Here is a 22,217-nt window from a genome sequence, read left to right as displayed (position 1 = left end):
AAAATGGATGGGGATACCATCAAATTCTTGAGAAAAATCTGCTTCCCTCTGCCAGAGGGTTGTTACTGGGAATAAGGTTTACCTTCCAACATGACAATGACCCAAAGCACACAGTGGTTGAAGGAGAAAAAGCTGAATGTCCTTGTGTGGCCTAGTCAGAGCCCAGACTCAAACACCATTGAACATCTGTGGAAGGACTTGATGCAGACTATAAACAGTCACCGTCAGCTTTTACCTGAACTTGAGCAGTTCTGCAAAGAAGTGATAAGAAATATTGCAAAGTCTAGATGTATGAAGTTAGTAGAGACAGAGACAGACCCCAACAGACTAAAGGCAGTAAAAGGAGGTTCAACAAAATACTGACACAATGGAGTGATCCTTTTTCCTGTGTGGTGAATTTTGTTATTAAATTTTTTTCTTACATGTTGGTGTTACATCTTTCTCTTTGATGTTATCAGTTGTAAATACAGCTGGATTAAAAAAAAAAAAACACTGTCCGTCTTCATTTCAGGCCACAAAGCATCGAAATGTGATTATTTTAAAGGGGGATGATTTTTTCCTATACCCACTGTATGACAGGATGTCCATTTGTGGTGCAGCATTGTAATCTGAGTCAGTAGATCACAAGGAACTTTAAAGTAAGTTTCCTTGGAAACAGCAGTGGCACATGACCTGTTGCTGAAAGGCCTCGCTCACCAAACTAGGCATGTATGGAACATGTCAGGTTATGGGGAGTGTTTGACTGAACTACAGCACCTGAAAAACATACACTACAGTTCAAAAATTTTGGTCAGTAAGATTTATTTTATTTAATGTTTTTGAAATTATTTATCAATTTTTTATTTTAGTATAAACAGTTCAGATAAATTCTATTTTATGCTTTCTATTTACCAAAGAATAAAAAATAATTAATTTAATAATAATAATAGTAGTAATAATAATATTAATAATAATAATAGAATTACAATTTTCACCAAAAAAATAAAGAGGGACTACTTTCAACATTAATTTCTTTTTTTCCCCAGAAATCAGTATATTAAAATGATTTCTAAAGGATCATGTGACAATGAAGACTGGTTTATTGACTGTTAAAAATTTTGCTTACATTTTACAAATATAGCAAAATAGAAACAATTCTTTGAAATTGTACTAGTATTTCACAATGTTACTGGTTTTACTCATTTATCATCAAATAAATGCAGCAATTGTGAGCATAAGAGACTTAAAAAAACATCCGTTTTGTACAAAAACGAATGTGCATAATAGAATAGAAAAGAAAAGAATAAAATTAAGAAATCAACATTCAAAATAAATAAGACTAAAGAAACCCTTAAGGAATTTAAGAGAGATTTTGAGTGTAAACTATTGTTTCAATGCAAATGCATGGGTGAAAGAAAACATTCATATTTTTATATGATAAATAGTTGAATGAAGACAGAGAAATACTGAGAGGGAGAGAGATTGTGTGAATTCAGGTTTTCATTTGTTTCTGTTCTTGAGAACCTGTTGATAGCTGATTTAAAAAATGTAACCATAGACGTACAGTGACCTCTGCTGTCGTATCAGGCATCATTCTGCTATGTTTTAGACAGTAAAACTCTGTCATTTTTCTCACTCTCATTTGACAGAGTCTTTTGACCCATATGACCTCTACAGAAGGGTTACAGTATTCATAGTAGAATGTCTATAAATTGTTATTATAATTTTTTTAAATAAATATAAAAATGGATGGTGACCCCAGCTGGCAAGCAAAATTTCAGTTAAATAACTTTCAGTCTGTTCCACACAGAAAACTATCATTTGTTTTCAGAAAGCTTGGAATTTATGATCATTTATGATGTTTTTGTTTGTTTTGTTGTTTTTTTTTTTTTACATTTTTGGAGCTCGACAGATGCGAATATGTTGTTGGCTCTATGACAAATTGCTAAAGTAAGTAAACTGAACATTCATGATGAACATTAAGCATATTATGTAAATCATTACAGGAATGTTGGGTGAACTATTCCTTTAAATGTAGGTAACATATATTCACTCTAATGACAGGGTTCATAGAGAATGTTTGAGTAAATGTATATGGCCCACCTAGTAACATCTTTCACATTATTATTAGAGGGAGCAAGACATGATAAAGATACAGAGCATTTTACCTTGCATACTGTGAGATTATAAAAAAATATTTTTTTTGATTATTTGTCCACCAAACACATAGTGACGTCTTGTGGCACCCACATTCCATTGGAATCATATGTCCATGACTGCAGGTGTGGTTACTTTTGCCAACAAATCAAATCCTGCAAGCAAGTGCATAAATGAAATGATAATTAGAAAGGATGAGATTATATCCTTATGTTAGAGAGCACCAGCTTTATGCCACACTACAATTTACACTGAGCCATATTGCTCTAAACATAACACTCAAATGAGAATAAACACTGAAAAACTAGACTATACAGAAGATAATTACAGTGACTGTGTCTGAGTGAAAATAAAGAAGTTTGGAGTTAAGTATTATGAAAAATAAAATATTAAAATAAAAAAGCAAGTTGTAGTGTGTCATGTGACAAATGTATACACAGCATTCAGAAAAAATAATTTATATGTATATTTATTTTAAATTAAGACAATCACACCACTTTATAGAAAATAATAATAATAATAATAATAATATATATATATATGGCAAATAAAATTAAATAATAAATTGCTGACATGGCATGCAGTCTTTCTGTGTTGTTTCCATATTCTATTTTCTTTACCACTGTCAAAAAAATAGTTTTAGGTGTTACAAATAGCAAATATTCAACAAAACTGTGTGCAGTCCAAAATATAGATATTTATTTCAATTCATGAATTAAAGTACATGTACACACACACACACACAGATTGTTTTCTCTAATATGTACATCAAGTACAATGTGCTTTACAATCTACTTACATTCACATACAGTACCACATATACATTAAATGACATATACATTAATATAAATATACATTCCACATTAGTTACTCTGTATTTTAAGACTTGTTTCGGACTACATTTAAGGATTGTTTTCAGAGCATGTCCTGTTTCATTTCCTTATTTCATTTTCTGTTCTGCTTTTTAGACAACAGACAAAAATAAGCCGCAAATACTTTTGCTTAGGTACCACAAACATTTCCCTGTGAAGCTGATGAAACTAAGATATGTCTGACACACATGGCTATGAATGAACACTTTGTTCGAGAACCAGTTGATAGATAAAGTATGAACAGGAAAGAGACTAACAAACTAACCCTGTGGCACCTACAGGAATCAATATAGATCTCTGCTTCCTTTGTGAAAGTAAATGCATTCAGCCATTAAAACTAAAGCTACAGCTTGAATAAGTGACCCTGGGCTGAGGTAGCATGTCTCCATGGTGACAACCTGCAGAGCCATGTCTCTGAGGGAGAAGATCATGTGCATGCATGCTGGGGTCCCTGTAGACAAGTAAGAAGAAGTGAAGCAAAGGGCTTCCTAATCCTTAAGAGGACCAATTAAGGTAATGAACTGAGGTGATATAAAGCACCAATAATGAATTTACTCATCAGTGGAATGCATAAGCAATCAATTAAGCAATACTGAAATTGCTACAGTTATGAAACAATATTACTCATTTATTCATTCAAAATAAAGGATAAATTTGGCTCTGTATGGTGTTTTGCAATGATCAAGCTATACATTTTACAATTTTTTTATCAAAATGTCACAGCAGAATATATTTTACAGAAGCTACACTGCATTTTCCCCTTCAAAACAGGATGTTCATCTCTTTAGGCTGGCATTACTAATACTTTGTGGGTGTGGAAAAACTTTGGTGTTTATGCTGTTTTGACTACTCACTGCCCCAGAAGCGAGACATTATAGTCACCCTGAGTCAACACAAGCCTACCAGCTCAGACGCATGAGGGAGCTAAATATATAAACATATCAAATGTTTACTGTTCTTTTAAAGAGCAAGTTTTGAGAATCAGAATTTTTCTCTAGAAATACTAAATAAATTAGCATGAGCAGAAAATAAACACACACACTGGAATATGAAATTCAGTTCAAATCGAATTTCAAAGAACATCCTACAATTACAGTACAATACTTATTTGTATAGATCAAAGACTGTCTTGATAATCTCTATCTACTGAATGCTGCTTTTGGGGAAAAAAATAAATGTAACTAATATATATATATATATATACACATGGCATACATTTTCAGAAAACATGAAAAACATCTGTAGTTGACCTTCACTCCGTATCGATATATTTGCAGTGGACACCTCTAACAAGACTAGTCCTCTGCGGTCGCCCGAGGCGAATTAGGCGAGGGAGGTGGTTCCAGGAGTAGGCCAGTCGGGAGGAGACCATGTCAAGGGTGACGTCACTGAATTCTGCCCACAGGTTGGAGGGTACCATCTCCTTTACGAGTTTGGGAAGAATGATAGAGTCTGGCAGAAATCCACTGACTCCTCCAAGGAGTAAATGGCAGAGAGCCCGAGACTGTAGGCTCTCCCTTAGACTGCGAAGAAGATCATCCAGCCGGTCCACAAGGTTGCACTCATCCCAGGTCTCAGGTGGTGTACTGAGCAGTAGACGAAGCCAAGCTGTCTTCAAAGCATAGGATGAAAGCACTCCTCCCCACTCAGCTCCAGACTGCTGGTCCAGAGTCTCCCCACTGAGGTTACGCACCTCTTTAAGAAGCTGAAGGCACTTCAGATGACACGAGTTGGGGGGTAGTCTACCTTTTAGCCACGCCAGGAGTCTCTGCTCTTGTCTGGGAAAGTACACCGTCCAAAGGTCTTCTCCTCCCTGACCCTGCCGGGACGCTACCAAGAATGCGCCATCACCAAGAGGAAAGGCTGGGATCAGACGAATGCCCATGGAGATGTGGCAGCAGACGTAATCAGAGCGGGGGGTCAGACGGAGGTGCACCTGCTGCTCCTCGCTGAGAGACAGGCTAAGGGAACAGCGCTGCTCAAACGGGTAACGGACAGCAGCGAGGCGGTGCTGGGTAGCTGTGTAAAACCAGCGCTGGACGGAATCTGGGCTCATCCTATAGACACTTTGAGCATTGTGCAAGTGCATGAACGTGTCCATGAAGGCCTTGTGACGGCGTGTCCATTCTGCTTTGCGAGGTGTGTTGAGCGTGCAAAGCGGTGGCCCTCCAGGTTTGTCAGTACAAACAACAGTCTCTAATTTTAGCCCACGAGGTGCCCTCAGAGGCACAAGGATGTCAAAGCAGTCAACTGAGCCCACCTTGTGCTCCTCATAGGAGCTCCCGATCTGAATGAAGTCCCCCCGGAAGGCCAGAGAAGACTCCGGCAGGACATGGGTGCGACCCACTCTGACAAGTTCACTCACCAGCTTGGCAACATGGGCTTTGCTGTGGCCCAGCACATGTGGAGAAAGACGCACATGCCTCTCATAGTGATCGTCCAGTAGTTCTCTCTTGGAGACTCCTGATTTTCCGTGTACCTCCGGCACTTTTTGGAAAGCCCTCCTAGCAGTGCCAGGTTGAGCTGAGCAGTACTTTATGAAAAAGTAAAATAAGATAAAAGCTAGGGTGTACTTGAAGAGCATGAAAGCTCCGGGTCCCTGGTCAGCGCAGTCATTCCCTTGGTCCTCGGAGCCTCTGAAGATGTATTGGTGCAACAGAAGCAGAGCTATGAGAAAACAAGTGGCCAGCGGCCAGAACAACCTGAGGTTGAGAGTATAAATGCTCATCCTTCTCTTCCTTGTTCTTTTCCAGTCCACTCCAGCTCTACGGGAAAATTGGGGCTAGCCCATGCTGAACCACTTGCCCAGATGCTGAAAACACCAAGCTGGTGTTCTTTCCGTCCTCCCAAGCAAAAACTGTTGTGTAAGGGGAAGTTCACCCCGTGAAGTTTCTTTGTAGATGCGGCGTGTGCCGAGGGCAAGAGGAGTCCTTTCATTCAGGATGTTTGAAAATACCCGCTTTTGTTGCAAGTGAGCATTGTGTGAAACGGGAGAGCGCACTCTCAGTGTATGAGCTCAGAGGAAATGCCAAACTCTTGAGAGAGGAATTTCTGTAAAAAAAAGAGGCGTTCAAAACTCTGAGCCGGTCCACACTCCTCCTCCCTCTTCTCTTAAAGAAACAGACCTCAAAATGGGAAGTGCCAACTGACAGAATGGGCACTTCACTTAGAGATTTACACAAGCTGACTACCTCTAAACACATGCATGGATTGAAAAACCGCCCAAATTATAAGCATTTAAAATGTTAATAATAAAGGGTGCAATATTTATAGGACAGTTCATTCAAAAACTCACCTGCATGCAGTCCCAAATCAGTATGAGTTTTTTTTTTTTTTTTTTTTTTTTTTTATAATACCATCACACAACTCCTTTAGTAAATTGCTAGGACTAAGTTATACAAAATTATTTCAGTAGGCGTGTGGCCCCTATAAACTACACATACAGTCATTGAGAAAGTTAACAGAAACACTGTATACACACACACACACACACACAGAGTATTTCAAATAGCTCTCTGTGAAGGGAGTGTCACATGAAGAAATCAGTGTCTTTGTTGATCCGTTACTGACCCTTACCTCAGTGTGAGCCCTCCCTGTCACCCCTGACCCTGTGATACTGAACAAGAAACCACTGTCATCTCTCTTATTTAGTCCACAAACTGTTTTTATGCTGCTGTATGGACATAAGCCTTTTAATATTATATTGCTTTAGGGACATACGGTTTTAGAATGGCTTATTCAAAGCTTAGTCAAATATAACTGAGTGTCCTATTCAGACGATCCCATATGCATAAAGTCCTGTGTACAGAATTTGAATTTAAGCAAATAGAGTCAGTCAGCGCTTCATATCAGGCAATTATCAAGTAAGGACTCTCAGAGATGCAGAACATAACAGCAGCAAAGTCACACAAACCTGTACGACCTGTCAGAGGATAAACACAGAGACAGGAACTGTTTAGATAACAAAATAACTGGTCTGTTGGGACTAAGCAGATGACTGAGGAAGGAAGTGATGTTCATGATAGGGAACTTAAAATGGCAACAGACAGGAGGCAATTACTGCTGCTTTTCTGCCATGTACCTTTTTATCAAACTCCTTGTGCTATTTTGATCAGTGTGACCCTCTCTGAAAATATAAAGCTGTCTAAAGGGCATCAGCAACTGCAAACCAACAAAGGCATTGATTTGCATTTACCATCGAGTTGAATGCAGCTCTCAGCCTGTTAAAATAATGTCTTGTGGTTAGCATCTGTGTCCTGAGGAAACAAGTTCTGAGAAACAGTCTCACAATTACATGATTCATAACACTAAGTCTGTGCATAAGCTTTTGAGCACAACACATATACTATCCAAACTTGTTTATAACAAGCTATGCTAGGTGCTAATAAGAGAGAAACAGTTGATTTTTTTAAGACCTTTACTACTCTTGATATCTGGTAAAGTTGACAAAACCAGAGATATTTTGTGTTATGTACTGTACACAAACATCCAGATATATTTTGTCTGTATCTCACCCATTTAAGTAAATGTAAAAAGCTTTAGTTTTTAGAAACAGTGTGCAATTAAGATTTAAAGACATGTGATCGGTTCACAACGAGCAGCTCATGCGGTGTTTCCAGACTGGTCAGCTTCCTCTGACACATCACGAGAACAAAAGTTTTCTGCTTCTGCATCACATTAAGCAATGCAAATATACGAGAGGGTCATGTTTAGAAATAAAAACCTTCAAAAGTAGGAAAGAAAGGGAGTAGAGGCAAGACGCAGCCTGTGGCTAGCTGGAAACCTCACAAACTTTGATTCTGTTATGGGTTACACTTGTAGTTACACTGGGATTGCATCAGCCTCCTTCTCTCTGAATGCAAGCATACAGTAGCTCTGCCCCCTAACAGAACCTGCCAAACTAAACAAGCCTCTCAAGAACTTTTATCCAGCACAGTCAGCATAAAAGACTTTAGACAAAGTGGAGGATGGGGGCTGGAGCATAATTTGTGCAATTCTCATAGCCTGTTCTCTACCTAACAAACCAAATTCACCCATTGGCAACATACTTGAAAACCCCTCAGATATTAGAAGTGGATGTCAGGGTCTGAAACTCTCTGTGGACAGTCCAGGATGACTTCATGCCTTCATAGATTAAGTCATGGGAACCACAGGGAGATGGAGACAGCTGTTCTGCTAAACAGATTACGTTACATGTTTTCATAGCCACCCGTGTGATAACTTAGCGTAATACTCTATGCAAAGGTCTCTGACAGTATAAGCATATTCTAAGATAGCAAATGAGCATGTTTATAGCATATTATTAAATTTTTTGGGGCACAAATAAATAGAAAAAAATAAAATAAGCAAAAAAATTCAACAGTTGAGTCCAGATCGCCTTCTTGTGACTGCTGGATGCATGTTACCTTTTAGAGGCAAAGGCTGCCCTCTTGTGTTCAAAGTGGTCTTTGCAAACACACATCCTGTAAAGACACATGACTTTAATGGCAACACAACCATAACTGTTAGAAAGTTACAGTATACCATTATTCTTCAATAAACCCTGCAGAATGAGATAAAAACAGTGCAGGCCATTGCCCCTTTCTTTCCCAAGAGAGCAGAGCCAGTGCCTGTCCAAAAAAACATGTCACCAGATGTGTAACTCAGATATGCTATATTTCATTCTAAATACAATAAACACGCTTAACACAAGTAAACACAGGATTCCCACATCCGTTGACCAATGATTTTCCATGACTTTTCCAGTAATCTGTGAATTTTTTTTTTTTTAATCAATTTAGCACTACATGACTTGATCACTAATTGATCCAAAAGTCCCAAAAGCTGATAAAAGCATCACAATAGCCCACAAGTAATCCACACAATTCCAGTGCATTGCTGCGTTTTTGTAAGAAACCATTCCGTCATTAAGACGTGATGTTTAGACTACAATTCTGACAGCACCCATTTACTGCAGAGGAATCACTGGTGAGCAAGTGATGTAATGCTACATTTCTCCAAATCAGTTCAGACGATGAAACAAAGTCATCTACATCTTGGATGGCCTGAAGGGGATACATTTTCAGCTATTTTTAATTTTTGAGTGAACTACTTTTTAAATTTCTAAAACTTTTCCATGCTTTAAAATTACTATTTTTTCTACCCTAATTTGAACAGGCTTTTCCATGACTAGTGGACCCATATACAGGCCATATGTTTTTTCTTTTTTTTTTGGCACCAACATATTGTATAAAATACGTTTTTTTATTTTTATTTTGTAATATTGTATATTTAGAAAGGAAATACTGTAAAGGTCACACTCACCAGGAGCAAATCCTGCTATGTTCCACAAAAGAAGCAGGAGGGTCAAACACACTCTATTCTCTGCCAGCATCTCATTAATCTTATTCAGATGCTTCTCTCTTGATCCCACATTTCCTTTAACAGCAAATGATATATCATCACATTCAACATCACACTGAATGCTCAATTCCATATTACATCGACCTCACTGAACTGAATGCTGTTCCTTTTACACAAACTCATGTAACAACTTAATCCTCCCAAATGTGACAAAGGGAAATGGTAATTGTTGTGTAATAATTGTCAGCTTTTGTTAAAGCACTAATACCTGAGTAAGTGGTCTTATTTGGGAATGGCCAAGAACAGCCATCTGACCATCATAAATTCAGTTGGCACCATATTCTCCCGCATGACCCACTCTCATCATCCTGTGAAGGATGGCTTTATGTTCTTCATCATTGGTGGGAGGCAATACAACATATCCCCTTACACATGACACCACAGCTGAAAAGCACACAAACATGCAATGGTAAGTCAGTACCATAGACACACATGCAAATATAACCTTTGTTAGATTTGGTTTGAGCTCTGATAAACACTGATAAAAAAAATCACAAGATAAAACAAGATGTGTTTATGAAATAATGGAACGGATCATTTCTATATCTGTATTGTACATTGCATGTAAATATGGAACATTCTCTGCTGGATTTATTGATGTTCTTGTTGTTTGTGTAGGAGAAACTGTCATTCTGGGCACAACCGAGTGGGTGTCTGCTGGTGGGGGTTGACACAGCCCCTACAGCGTGTCTGAATGCTGCCATCGCTGAGATCAGAGAACAGTATGAACGCCTGCTGCCCGGGAAACAGTGAAAAACTGAAGCACAGTTCAGATATGGGGTAAATAACTTTAGAAGCAAACACAAGTACATGCACACACACAATATGAAATCTAATCATATGTCGCTTGTTTTATCTTATACGGGTGCATCGCAATAAAATAGAATGTTGTGGAAACGTTCATCTATTTCAGTAATTCAACTTTTGTTGACAATTATGAACCTCTTGCACACAGATTGAAGTCTTTGGTTCTTTTAATTGTGATAATAAATACAGTTTTAGTGAATTGTTGGCCTTCTGGAAAGTGTTTTATTTACTGTACATGTACTCAATACTTGGTTGGGGCTCCTTTTGCTTTAATTACTGCCTCAATTCGTCGTGGCATGGAGATGATCAGTTTGTGGCACTGCTGAGGTGGTATGAAACCCCAGGTTTCTTTGACAGTGGCCTTCAGCTCATCTGCATTGTTTGGTCTCTTGTTTCTCATCTTCCTCTTGAGAGTAGCCCATAGATTCTCTCTGGGGTTCAGGTCTGGAGAGTTTGCTGGCCAGTCAAGCACACCAACACCATGGTCATTTAACCAACTTTTGGTGCTTTTGGCAGTGTGGGCAGGTGCCAAATCCTGCTGGAAAATGAAATCAGCATCTTCAAAATGCTGGTCAGCAGAAGGAAGCATGAAGTGCTCCAAAATTTCTTGGTAAACGGGTGCAGTGACTTTGTTTTTCAAAAAACACAATGGACCAACACCAGCAGATGACATTGCACCCAAATCATCACAGACTGAGGAAAATTAACACTGGAATTCAAGCAACTTGAGCTATAAGCTTCTCCACGCTTCCTCCGGACTCTAGGACCTTGGTTTCCATACGAAATACAAAACTTGCTCTCATCTGAAAAGAGGACTTTGAAACACTGGGCAACAGTCCAGTTCTTCTTCTCCTTTCAGTCTGTGTGCACTGAATTTATTTAATAGATGAGCTCCCAAATTTGAGTTGAATTACTGAAATAAATGAACTTTTCCACGGCATTCTAATTTATTGAGATGCACCTGTACATGACTCTTAACAGCTCATAGCCTCCTGATGAACGATAAAAAGCCTGTAGGTCTGGGTCACTTTACCTTATCCCTCCACACAGTGGCACTCTCACACAGCAAATAGTAGCAGTAAACCCCTTTGCATTGTGATTTACCCACATTAATCTATTTTTAGACTCGAAATGAAATGTATTCTTCTTGTGCAACTGGTCTTGTGGAAGTTTCTGGTAGAAAATGTTGAAGAAAAAAAGAAAAGCAAAGCATTCACAATGTGAAGATAATTACTTGTGATCACAGCCGTCATGTACGTGTTAAGACAGAGACTCTTCTCTTTTTAAAGAATTTGTTTATCCATTTTAGAGTTTAGATTCCCAGGGAATGCAATAATTGATCAGATGTATATTTTGAATGAAGTGTAAAGGCCCTGTTCATAGGACAATGGTGATGACTACGTTTTAATAATCATTCTAATTGTGTGAGAACAGTGAGGTCCAAACCACAGCTTTAATGATAATGGAACAGATAAATGAAATTAATGGAATCACTTTCAGAGTCTGAATTGATCTGCCTTTAAAGAGCTTGATCATTTAAAGTGGCAGATTACATAACAATCAACATCTCGCTAACATTGCGTGAGGTGACTTCTGGACTTCTTACTGTGATCCAGAGTTGGGGTACTCATTGTCGGACTCTGAATCAAGTCCAGATTTGAGTCCAGTCGAACCTTCGCTGGGAGTTTGACTGACAGTCAATCTGACCAAACATAATGCTGAATCTGCCATTTTGTCTGACAAACAAACCAGACCGGAGAGTAGATTAATGTCGGTAGATTTAAATTAAATTAAATTAAATTTGGACTTGAGCTTGATAGTGTGTTGACATCTTTCCATTGTTAAACAAGAGATTTTCTGATGTTCATTGATGTCTATTTTGTGCTATAATTAGTGGAAGGGATGATTGGTTCAGCAGGCGCATCAAACTCAATTCCTGGAGGGCTGGAGCCCAGCAGAGTTCAATTCAACCCTAATTAAACACACCTGATCAAGTCCTTCAGGTTTATTTGAAAACTACATGATATGTGTGTTGCACCAGTGTTGTGCAAGTAACCTGCTCTGTCTTGTCTGTTGTTGCATTGTCAGTTTCCTCTTTGCTCCGCTATGTATTTTTCCCTGCGTGAGAACTTGATGTGTGGTATAAGACTCAGCAATAATAACTCTGGTAAATTTGTACTCAAACTTGACATGGACTCTTGACATTTTCGACAACATTTTTCTGAGTACAGTCAAGTCCATGTAAAGTATAACGAGAGAAAAAAATGTCATTTGTAACAACATAAATTTAAGATAATACATTAATATATGTCTCTTACTTGAACTCGATTGGTTAAGGATTTCAATTCGGCTCTGACTCAACAAAATGGACTAAGAAGACCCTACACGACTATGAAAATGAATTCACATCACTGCAACATCTGTGGTTGAATTTCAGCTCTATCAGTTCATTACATTACCGATCTTGTGCACTGATGAGAAAAGTGAAATCTCTCAAATTAGCTCTAACTCTTGCAGATCCCGCCTTTTTGGACAAACTTTGCACAACCGCCTTTATGTGTGTCCTTTCACAAATGACCACTTCACCTTGTAAAAGCTCCAGTGATTAAACAGCTTGTCCTCCAAATGGAAATTGAAAATAGAAATGGGGAAAAAAAACTCTCTCAGGATTTTGGTCACAGACAGAGCTGACAGAAAAATAGTCAAAATTTCACACTTTCAAGGGCCTTCCAAAAATATCTACTGTAATAAAATGGAATATTTCCAGTTTATGTGTTGCTTGTTTTTTTTTCCATATTTTTCTGAAATTTTATTTTTGAATGGCCATCAATAGAAAAAAAAAAGAAGGATTGTTTTTGCCATCTATTTACTGGCATAATGGCATCAACCAGCAGAGAGTCGCTGGAAGATAGCCAGTCAAACTTTGGCTCAAACCATAAGCAATATCTGCACAGAAACAGTAGCATTTAGACTTTTTGGGAAAATGTGTGAACTCTGTAGCTTACTTTGTCCTAGCTCAGTTTAATTAAGTATTTTAAGATTGTACACCTTTAAGTAGTGATGCAAACTACTAATTGAATTTAGTATGTGAGTCAATATCACTTGCCATTTCCCATACATGCATAAACACAATCAAATGCAGAAATACACAACAGCGTAAGCAAAAATATATTATATATAAGGGAAATATTTCCCTTACAGTTCAAAATAAATAAACTAGGGGAAAAAAAAGAATACTGCTTCAAGCTCAAGTGTGGAGCAAATCCACACACCTGACTCAAGATACACACTGTAGCATCAGAAAAGCACTAGCCATCTGTTTACAGCAGTTCCTCAACGCCCTATTACATTGAGCAACAATGCTCCAGAGATACCTCTTAAAGGTGTGACGTTTAGCCTTTATTATGTATTGGTTTCCATGCAAATGTTACAGCGCAGACAGAAAGAAACCTTTGATCAAGGCTCTTATTTGGTGATAGTGGGACTGTAGTATTAAGAAATGGTCTGAGAAGCAATTCAATCCATTGAAATAAGAATCTAGAACAGACTGGTTTTTATTTTGCTTATAGTGCTGCAGTTGCACTTTGACCTTGATGACTGGTTTGCTATTGTTTTAAATGAGATATTGTCCCCTTCAGATTTGGGCAAGTACTAATAGATGCTTGTAAAACCTTTCGTTTTCCAATTACAGCTCCATTTCTTACTGATAAATTAGCATTGATGTTTCTGATTGGGAGTATTGAGTAGGCTGGAGAGACACCATTCAGCGCCTGCTGAAGGAGTTATTCAGGACAAGAGGAGTTTAAAGATGTAAAATGTGCTCTCCCTCTTCTTTGATGCAGTGATTCATTCTTTATATCTTCGTCTCTGTCTTTCGGTTCCCATGGTTCAACTGGCCTCTCCAGGCATTAGAAGTTTCCAAATAAATATTACAAAATATTTACACAAGCTACCCTTTCCAGCTTATAGCAAACAGCCTCGGCACTCATTTGAGATTTTGAATACACCAATACATACAGCACCAAGCCTTCAGGCTCAGTAAAAAGGGAAAGGAATTACTACAAAATTGCAGGTAAATATTTATTTGAAAATACCTCAGCAGTGGCAGTCAGTACAGACAGTGTTTATTGTTCACAGGGATCTCTGCCCTGATTAGGGAGTAAAAAAAAAAGCCACCAAGAAGATGGTTTGACTGAATAACAACACAATGGCTGCCTGGTATGAGAGCAGATTTAGTCATGAGCAGACTGAAAACACACATCTGATTCTGAGGCGATCTTCTGACAGAAAAAGTGAACAGTTTAAAGTGTGGGATATTACAGAGGTATTACATCCAGTTTAAACACCCTCAGACCATTTTACTGAGTTCAAATTACCCAAAGAGCTGACTAGGAAGTTAAAAAAAGAAGAAGAAAAAACCCAGGGCTATATTTATTGCATTGGTAAATATAGAGGCAAACATTTTTGATACAGGTGATAACATATAAAGGCATGTAAAAAAGTTACTATATTATTATGATTCAGTAAAATGGCTGCCTGGTTTTTACGTTCAGGAAACCTGCTGACTCAAAGGAGACATCAGCTTGTCCCACACCTCCAGTTTTATGATAGCCCTGCCTAAAGGACACATGGTGGCCCTTATATCCAGTAATTTTCCCTCATAGTTAATGCCTGACCCATTGGCCTCCTCCCTCACAAAGCCCTGTGGGTTCTTTTGATAGTACATTTCTTTATAAAGGGCCTGGTCACACTCCTTTCCTTTCGGGTAGATGCCCACTGCAAACCAATTCTTATACATATTGTAGTCCCAGGGGACCGAAAACATGAGGGCAAGGGTCTCACTGTAGTCATTTCTGCTTCGCTCGAACAGGTCGTAGGTCATAACCCCCACGCTGCCAGTGGCATGAGCGCTGGTCTTGCTGAAAGTGCATACTTCAGTCTTGAGGGGGCGCACCGTGGGCTGAGGTGGATTGGAGGTTTCACCGCTCTCAAGATACACCCTGTGGGATTTATATGGATAAATCACCAATGTTAAACGCACATATTTACAGTTTTCTGTTATCGTTTAATCACCATAACATTGTTCCAAACATGCATGCCTACTATCTTCAGTGGAACACGATAATAATATTTGGAATTTCTTTTTTTTTTTTTGCTTCTTCCATAAAATTAAATGTAAGTACAGTAAAAGGGGTATATATATATATATATATATATATATATATATATATATATATATATATATATATATCCCAGTATTTTAGGTTCCACAGAAGAAAATGACATGAGGGTGAGTAAATAATAACAGAATTTCCATCTTAATGCATTTGATATACATATATACATATTACTCAAATAGAGGTTTAGAGACAAAGTTTTAGTTTTGAATGCTTGGTTAAACATTAGTTTCGTGTCTGGTTGTAGTCTCACTTTGGGTTGAGGAGGCAGTAGTTGTTTGTCAGGTTGGTGATCTCTATGGTGGCGTGTCTCCTGCTGCTCACGTTGGCAGCGGCAGCCTCAGCAGACTCAGTCATGATGGAGCACGATAGATCTGATTGACGGCTGAAACGGAGAGAAGTAGAGAGAAGAGGGATGGTGTGAGAAAAGAGGTCTGTACCTCACAGTAAAAAGAAGTGGAAATGCAGTTGAGAGCAGCGCTGCTGTGAAAATAAAATAACTTTTCTCTTGTTTTTCTTTGATATGAAGTTTGCTAACACAAGTTAATTTCCCTCTGTTTGAACTGGCGTATTTGAATTCAGTATTTTATTCCTGAAACAGATTCTGTACTGTCTGGTGTGTGTATGCGCATACACTTCAATATAAAACCCAGAAGCATTAGATTAAAGTTCATATATTGTCACTGTTGTCATCGTTAACTAGGGAATAAACAGGGTCACAGTACAGTATATAGACACAAATGCCCCTCTTTAAAAAACGTTGTGCCTGTAGCAATCTGCAGTTTTAGAATGCATTGCTTAATTAATTGTCCATAACTGAATAAACTGGCTTGCAATGTTATAATTTAGAAATAGAAATAAAAGGGGTCCATTAGAATACATTACAATTTATTTTTGATTATTAAGTTATGATTATTAAGCATATTTAGTCTCAAGGAGAATGAAAGCTTACCTCTGTGGTAGTCCGGAGTGTATTTGTGTGTGTGTGTGTGTTGCTCAGTAACAGTGCGTTCTGAAAGAGTCACTGCGTTTTTACTTTGTCCCTTTCCCAGTCTTCATGATCAACAACAAGAACAGAACATACCCACCTGTGAAAACAAATGTGTGCTTACTAAAATTTAGTGTACACCCTCTTTACGCACAAGCATGGAGATGCATGCTCACACACATATCATCTCAGATTGGTGGGAAGATGTGTGGTTTCACAGGTCCACACCTAAAACTAGTTGCTAGATTTCTTAGACCAGAACAGTGAAGATGCATGTACAGATCTGTCTCAGAAATGACTCAGTTTTTAAGGGATTCAAACATAAGCATGATGGCATTTTCAGGAATACGTTTTAGGTGAGGTTTCCTGATAATTGATAATAATTAGTCTTTGTTGTATTTAATACAGAAATAATAGTATTTTGAAACCGTTTGGATTGTAATGTTTGTTTTGTTATATGTTTTGAATAATGAGTCTAAAATAATATTCTCACTTCATTTCCTGCTTGAAACTATAGTGGAAAAAAGTTCCTCAAAGAAAAAAAATAGGCGGTTTGCACGCACACACACACACACGCACGCACACACACACACACACACACACACACACACACACACAGACATATATATATATATATATATATATATATATATATTTATTTATTTATTTTTATGTTTTTTGATAGGTTAACATTTGTTTATGGTTCATGGCTTTAAAGTGTTTAATTTTTATGTGTTTCATTTGATGTTTCCTATAAGAAATGTAAGTGAAAAGCAAAGGGCAGCTTGTAGAGTTGGGTTGCATAAATGTATCTATACTTCATAAATTATATTTATGAATTGATTACTAATTATCTCAATTATATACTAATATATACTAATTGTATCTCTTTTGATAGAAGCATCAGCCACATTATCACCTCATTTTATATCATATATAATGCATATAGTGGAGACACAGAAGCAAACGTGAGTATTCAGGCTTTTTCTTTTTATTTAGATACATTTTGAGAAGTGAAAATCAGAATATTGGGCAGCATAAATGCAGGTTTTAATACAGACAAAAAAAGTGATACAATTTGAAAGCACAATGGCATGCACATGATGAAATTTAATAAGCATATGATGTTTAAGATCATAAAAAGTATATATTTTTTATTTTTATTTTATTAATCATTTGTGTACTGGTACTCAGACCCAATTTCTTTATTATTTAGCCCATCTTATCATAGACCTCTAGCTTAATAATAGCCTTGCCCACAGTAGACATGGTGGCCCTTAAATCTATTTTCTTCCCTCTGTGGGTGATTCCAGATCCCCCCACATCTGCACGGGTGAACTGACTGAAGTCCTTCCCCTCATACATGTGCTTGTACAGGGCCTTGTCACATCCACGGCTGCTCTCAAACAGCCCGATGCCCATCACGTTCTTGTAGAGGTGGTAGTCGAAGGGGACAGAGAACAGAATGGCCATGCGCTCAGTGCACATACGGTTCTGCATGTGGAAGAGGTCATAGGTCAAGATGCCCACAGCCCCGGTGGCAGTGTTGTCATCCTTAGTGAATGAGCAAACCTCGGTCTTGGCGGTGCGGATGGTGGGTTGGGGTGGATGGTAACTGAACCCACTGGACATGTACACTCTGAGAGAAGTTTATAGTTAACACTGGTAAATAATATTTAATAGATATGTACAATTACAATAAATATCAGAGAGTAACTGAAAGGGATTTGCCCCGCACTGTAACAGTTACAGTGTACAAATGAACATAATTCAATTCTTAAAGTCACTACTTTTTCAGACAAGAGTTTTCCTGATTTATCACTCACTGATCTGATTTTGTCAGTAACTTAGTTTAAATAATTGTAAATGAAAATAGGCATGACTTTTCCTTACTTTGGATTGATAAGGCAGTAATTGCTGCTAACATTGGTGATCTCCACTGTACAGTTCCTATTAGTGTTTATTGTTGCTGACACAGCTTCTGCGTTCTGCATGTTGGCACTGCTTCTGTGGGGGGTCATGAAAGAGGAAAAATATTTTTTTTAAAGGCTGAAAAAATGGAAAAGAAAAAAATTGCATTCAACAAATTAGTAAAGGGCCATGTAAAAAATAAATAAAAATTATGTATATATATATAGGGACTGGCTGTTGCCGCCATTCACTTACATTGTATTTAAAAATGCAACTTGGATATTCTGCTACATAATTATTCTCTTAAAGCATATGAATTGTCTCGCAAATCCTACAGCATTTTAATCAAATAAATGTGATTGACATGCAGCTCAAAATATACACAAAATCAATGCAAAGCCTAATCTGTCTTCTTATCAGAAACTATCTGCTAAATATGACAGCAGGTTGACAGATGAGTGTTTTCTACTGTTTTAGCACAGGCGCTAAAAGATCTCAAATAACACGCCTGACAGCTCGGCAGAATATGGAAAGCCACTTGCGGGCTCCATATGGTTCGGAGAACTAAACCGTTAGCAGAGACAAACAGTGATGCATTGAGCTGAGAATCATGGCAGACACAAGCAATATGAGACTTTTTACTATCATTACAGTGCAGATGAATTAAGGGTTAATGCTCATTTCTGTATTTAAGAAAAAAAAAAAAAAAAATTACCGTTTGTTTTTTACAGCGCACACATGGAACTTTATCACAAACTGGTTAATAAGTACTTGACAGTTACCTACTAGTAGAGGTTGCTGCGGCTGAGGGAATTTAGGGTTTGCTGCTCTTCTGTTTCAGCTCAGATGAACAAAGTGGTGTGTGAGTGACAGAAACACTCATAGACACACAAACACCTGTTTGACAAACACAGGCGTGTCCCCCCTTCTTTCCCCTCCAATGCTGACAGGAAGAACTAACTAGCATTTGTGGGAGAGTTTGAAGGGTGTTGACTAACTAACTGCTTTCATAAATCTTCAGTCACATAGCTCCATTTAGCGAATTCATGGGCAAACAGCCAATAAAAATGCCAGATGAAATACCTTGTTGGTTACAGTGCAAATATTGAATTTAAAATGAATGATGAATAGAACTAAATCCACCAACGCCCAAACCCCTTGTGAAAAGTGATACTAATAAGAGAGGGCTTAAAGATAATGTAAGGGCAATGGGAGATTATAGCACACTTGTGTAATATTTGCACTATAGTACATCTCATCAAAGCATGTTAGAGCATCTCTCTCCTAAGAGTGACAGTGTGTGATTGAACATGTCATGGTCCGATGAAGCAAGAGAGGGAAAGCACACAGCCGCTCCCTTAGCGCAGACAAAACTGAGAGTGTTGTGAGTCCCTCTGCATGTACAGGCATTTCCCATTCATTCCAGCACAATTTGTAAACTCACTCACACACCTAGACTTGGCAGGAATGTGCAGAAATGTTTTAAGGATGCACCCACATCTGACCGAAAGTTCAGGGCCCTTATTCATTTTCCAACAGGGGGCAGCAAATATACACATGCTCGGCCCATTAATCCTCTTCTAATTATGATTTTACATTCCTGGAGATGCTTTTATTTCCAGTTTGATTAAATTAATTATACATATATTTTAAAACAAATGCCAAGTGAGCTATGCAATGTTTTTCTTAAAGGGATAGTTCACTCCAAAATGAAAATTCTCTTAAGTTAATTTACTCACCCTCATTCATGTTCTTTAGAAGAAAGAAAGTCATACAGGTTTGGAATGACTTTTTTTTTTTTTTTTTTTTTTTTTTTTTGGTGGGCTATCCCTTTTAAGCTTTGCTAAAAGTACATTTAAAGATTTAATGTAGCCATTGAGAATATTTAAATGCATTAGTATGAATTTTAATGAATCCGTCTGATTATAAATGCTTCTTCATAGTAGTCCCTATAAGCCATCAATTTTTTTTCTTCTTGTTTTTACAGTGACCAAGAAAAGCTCAAAGTGACTTTTTGGCTATCCAATAAAACGCCTGATTCACATTCTCTCCACCAGCCGAGGTAATTCAGCTTCGGCTAAATCCTTTCAAAGGAAATCAAAAGCTAACCTTATGATTAGATGTATTTCAGTGTAAAGTCCACATCCCATTACCTGATCCAGTGGAGGCTCTCTAAATGCATAAGCTGCCGTGCGTCTGAAGGGCTAAAGATTAATCTTTGGAGCCTATGGAGCTTTTCACAGGTAGGGCCTTTCATATGATGGACTAATAACTATCGTTCTCGGGTTTGTGTGTAAGTATGTGTGGTGGGGGGTTATGCAAACAGAAGTGATTATACACAGTCAGGCTGAGGTGTGTGTATGTGTAGGGGGTTGGAGCTGCCGGTTGATTGATCGTTAAGGGGGACGCGAGGTTCCGCATGCTCACTTTGTGATGAATAGGCTGTCAGATGCCCTCCAACTACCCAAACAAGGCCGTGGTAAAACAGGCATTTAAGTGATTACACCAAATGCGTAAATATTAAACGTCCATTACGGAGGGATTATATGTGCTGCCACTCTGCAGATGAGAAGCAGGTGAGCGAGAAAAAAGACAGTGATGCGGCGATGAGAGAAAAATGTAATAGAAAAAAGGACAGGTGCCTAAGCTGTTTCACACCCGACTTAGGTTTTTCTGTTTATTCTCCACAATGACCAAATCACAGGCATTAATCTCATTTTGAGAGCACTTGAGGTGCATGTTTTGTGTGTTGTGTGTCTCTGATGCTTTAATTTGACTGGGCATGTTACCGCGTCCCCATATTCAAATTAGCTGAGATAAAGAACATTTCCAGAGATTCAGCGAGGGTCTGAGGCTGGGAATGTGTGAATATTTATCTTGTATTTAATGATGATTTGTGCGGTTTGCCCTTTAATTCCTCTGCAGCCCGGTAATCGATAGGGTGGAGTGCGACAGGAATACATTTACGTAGTCTCCAGGTAGAAAGAGTGAGGCTGCAACCTGCAGGAATTCTTTTTAAACTCACTTGTCAGACAGAAAGAAGCCTGAGAAGATAGTGTTGTCCTTGTAGGTATGCAGAGTTGTATTGGATAGTCAAGCACAATTTTTGGTCTGACTAGCTTAGATCCTGTTGAGAGTTGGACAATTGTGATGTTTCATCATATTAATTTCAAATATTTAATGAATAAATAAATAATTGAAAGATGTTAAAACCAAACTTGAAAATTGATATTAAGGTTAAAGTATTTGTCAAATATGCACAGAGAAAGATGATGTGAGGTTGCTTGTGTGATTTCAATATATCGTAATTTTTTTTAATCAGTTCTAGAATTAAAATGTATATCTATTGTGGCATCTTTTGCTTCAGAAATGTATCCGTTTAATTCAGTAAAACGCAAATTTTTCCAACAAACATTTTTCTTAATCTTGTCAGACATTTTGTATTCTGCCTCATGAAGTGACAGCCACAAAACAAGACATGGTCTTTCTTTCTTTCTTTCTTTGGCATGGAAATAAATCTGTGGTACAATCATGCTTGCTCATGTTTCCTGTTTATATAGTCTAGTTGTCATATTTGGGACAAATGTATTTTTCCTTTGTCTGTCTTTTCTTATCTTATCTAATTTTTATTTAATTTTTGTCTATGGTTCCACAAGTCCCTATCTCCCTCATTCAATTTATCTTTAAAAATGTATTTTACAGTTCCTGTTTGTCTTCTTATTCTCTCTTTCTGCAAGATGCTGTCATGTTTTGGCTCAGCTACCTCTGATTGCTCCCCCAATATTGGCTCTAGTCTCTCTGTTCTGTAAAGCCAGAGCAGTTATCATACCATTGTTTCCCACATATTGGTCTCTTCCTTTTGTTGTTCTGTCAGTGTTGCTCATCTTGGTTTGTCAGGAGCACAGTTCCTTTGTGTTAGTGTAG

General features: G+C 38.0%; 3 protein-coding genes across 4 annotated transcripts; all 3 read right to left on the bottom strand.

Moving 5' to 3' along the window:
- Positions 1 to 2,813: 2,813 nt before the first annotated feature.
- LOC113046172 (inositol 1,4,5-trisphosphate receptor-interacting protein-like 2) lies at positions 2,814 to 5,929 on the bottom strand. Its single transcript, XM_026207097.1, has one exon. It carries the CDS (start codon positions 5,734 to 5,736, stop codon positions 4,261 to 4,263), a length of 1,476 nt encoding a protein of 491 aa, XP_026062882.1. The 5' UTR covers positions 5,737 to 5,929; the 3' UTR covers positions 2,814 to 4,260.
- Positions 5,930 to 14,283: 8,354 nt separating this feature from the next.
- apnl (actinoporin-like protein) lies at positions 14,284 to 16,506 on the bottom strand. The gene is made up of 3 exons (XM_026207084.1): positions 16,347 to 16,506; positions 15,648 to 15,779; positions 14,284 to 15,217 (listed from the first exon to the last, which is right to left on the bottom strand). Exons 2-3 carry the CDS (start codon positions 15,749 to 15,751, stop codon positions 14,767 to 14,769), a joined length of 555 nt encoding a protein of 184 aa, XP_026062869.1. The 5' UTR covers positions 15,752 to 15,779; positions 16,347 to 16,506; the 3' UTR covers positions 14,284 to 14,766.
- An 834-nt stretch (positions 16,507 to 17,340) lies between these two features.
- Positions 17,341 to 19,271, bottom strand: LOC113046150 (bryoporin). 2 transcript variants are annotated; one of them, XM_026207064.1, is made up of 3 exons: positions 19,076 to 19,271; positions 18,276 to 18,389; positions 17,341 to 18,021 (listed from the first exon to the last, which is right to left on the bottom strand). In XM_026207064.1, the coding sequence occupies exons 2-3, from the start codon at positions 18,374 to 18,376 to the stop codon at positions 17,595 to 17,597; spliced, it is 528 nt and encodes a 175-aa protein (XP_026062849.1). In that variant the 5' UTR covers positions 18,377 to 18,389; positions 19,076 to 19,271; the 3' UTR covers positions 17,341 to 17,594. The 2 variants fall into 2 exon arrangements, with proteins under 2 accessions (XP_026062849.1, XP_026062858.1); XM_026207073.1 differs by having other exon boundaries at positions 19,080 to 19,271.
- Positions 19,272 to 22,217: the final 2,946 nt, after the last annotated feature.

The sequence above is a fragment of the Carassius auratus genome, chromosome 3 (assembly GCF_003368295.1).
Source record: "Carassius auratus strain Wakin chromosome 3, ASM336829v1, whole genome shotgun sequence".
NCBI classification, from domain to species: domain Eukaryota; kingdom Metazoa; phylum Chordata; class Actinopteri; order Cypriniformes; family Cyprinidae; genus Carassius; species Carassius auratus.
This window is presented reverse-complemented; position numbering and strand designations above follow the sequence as displayed.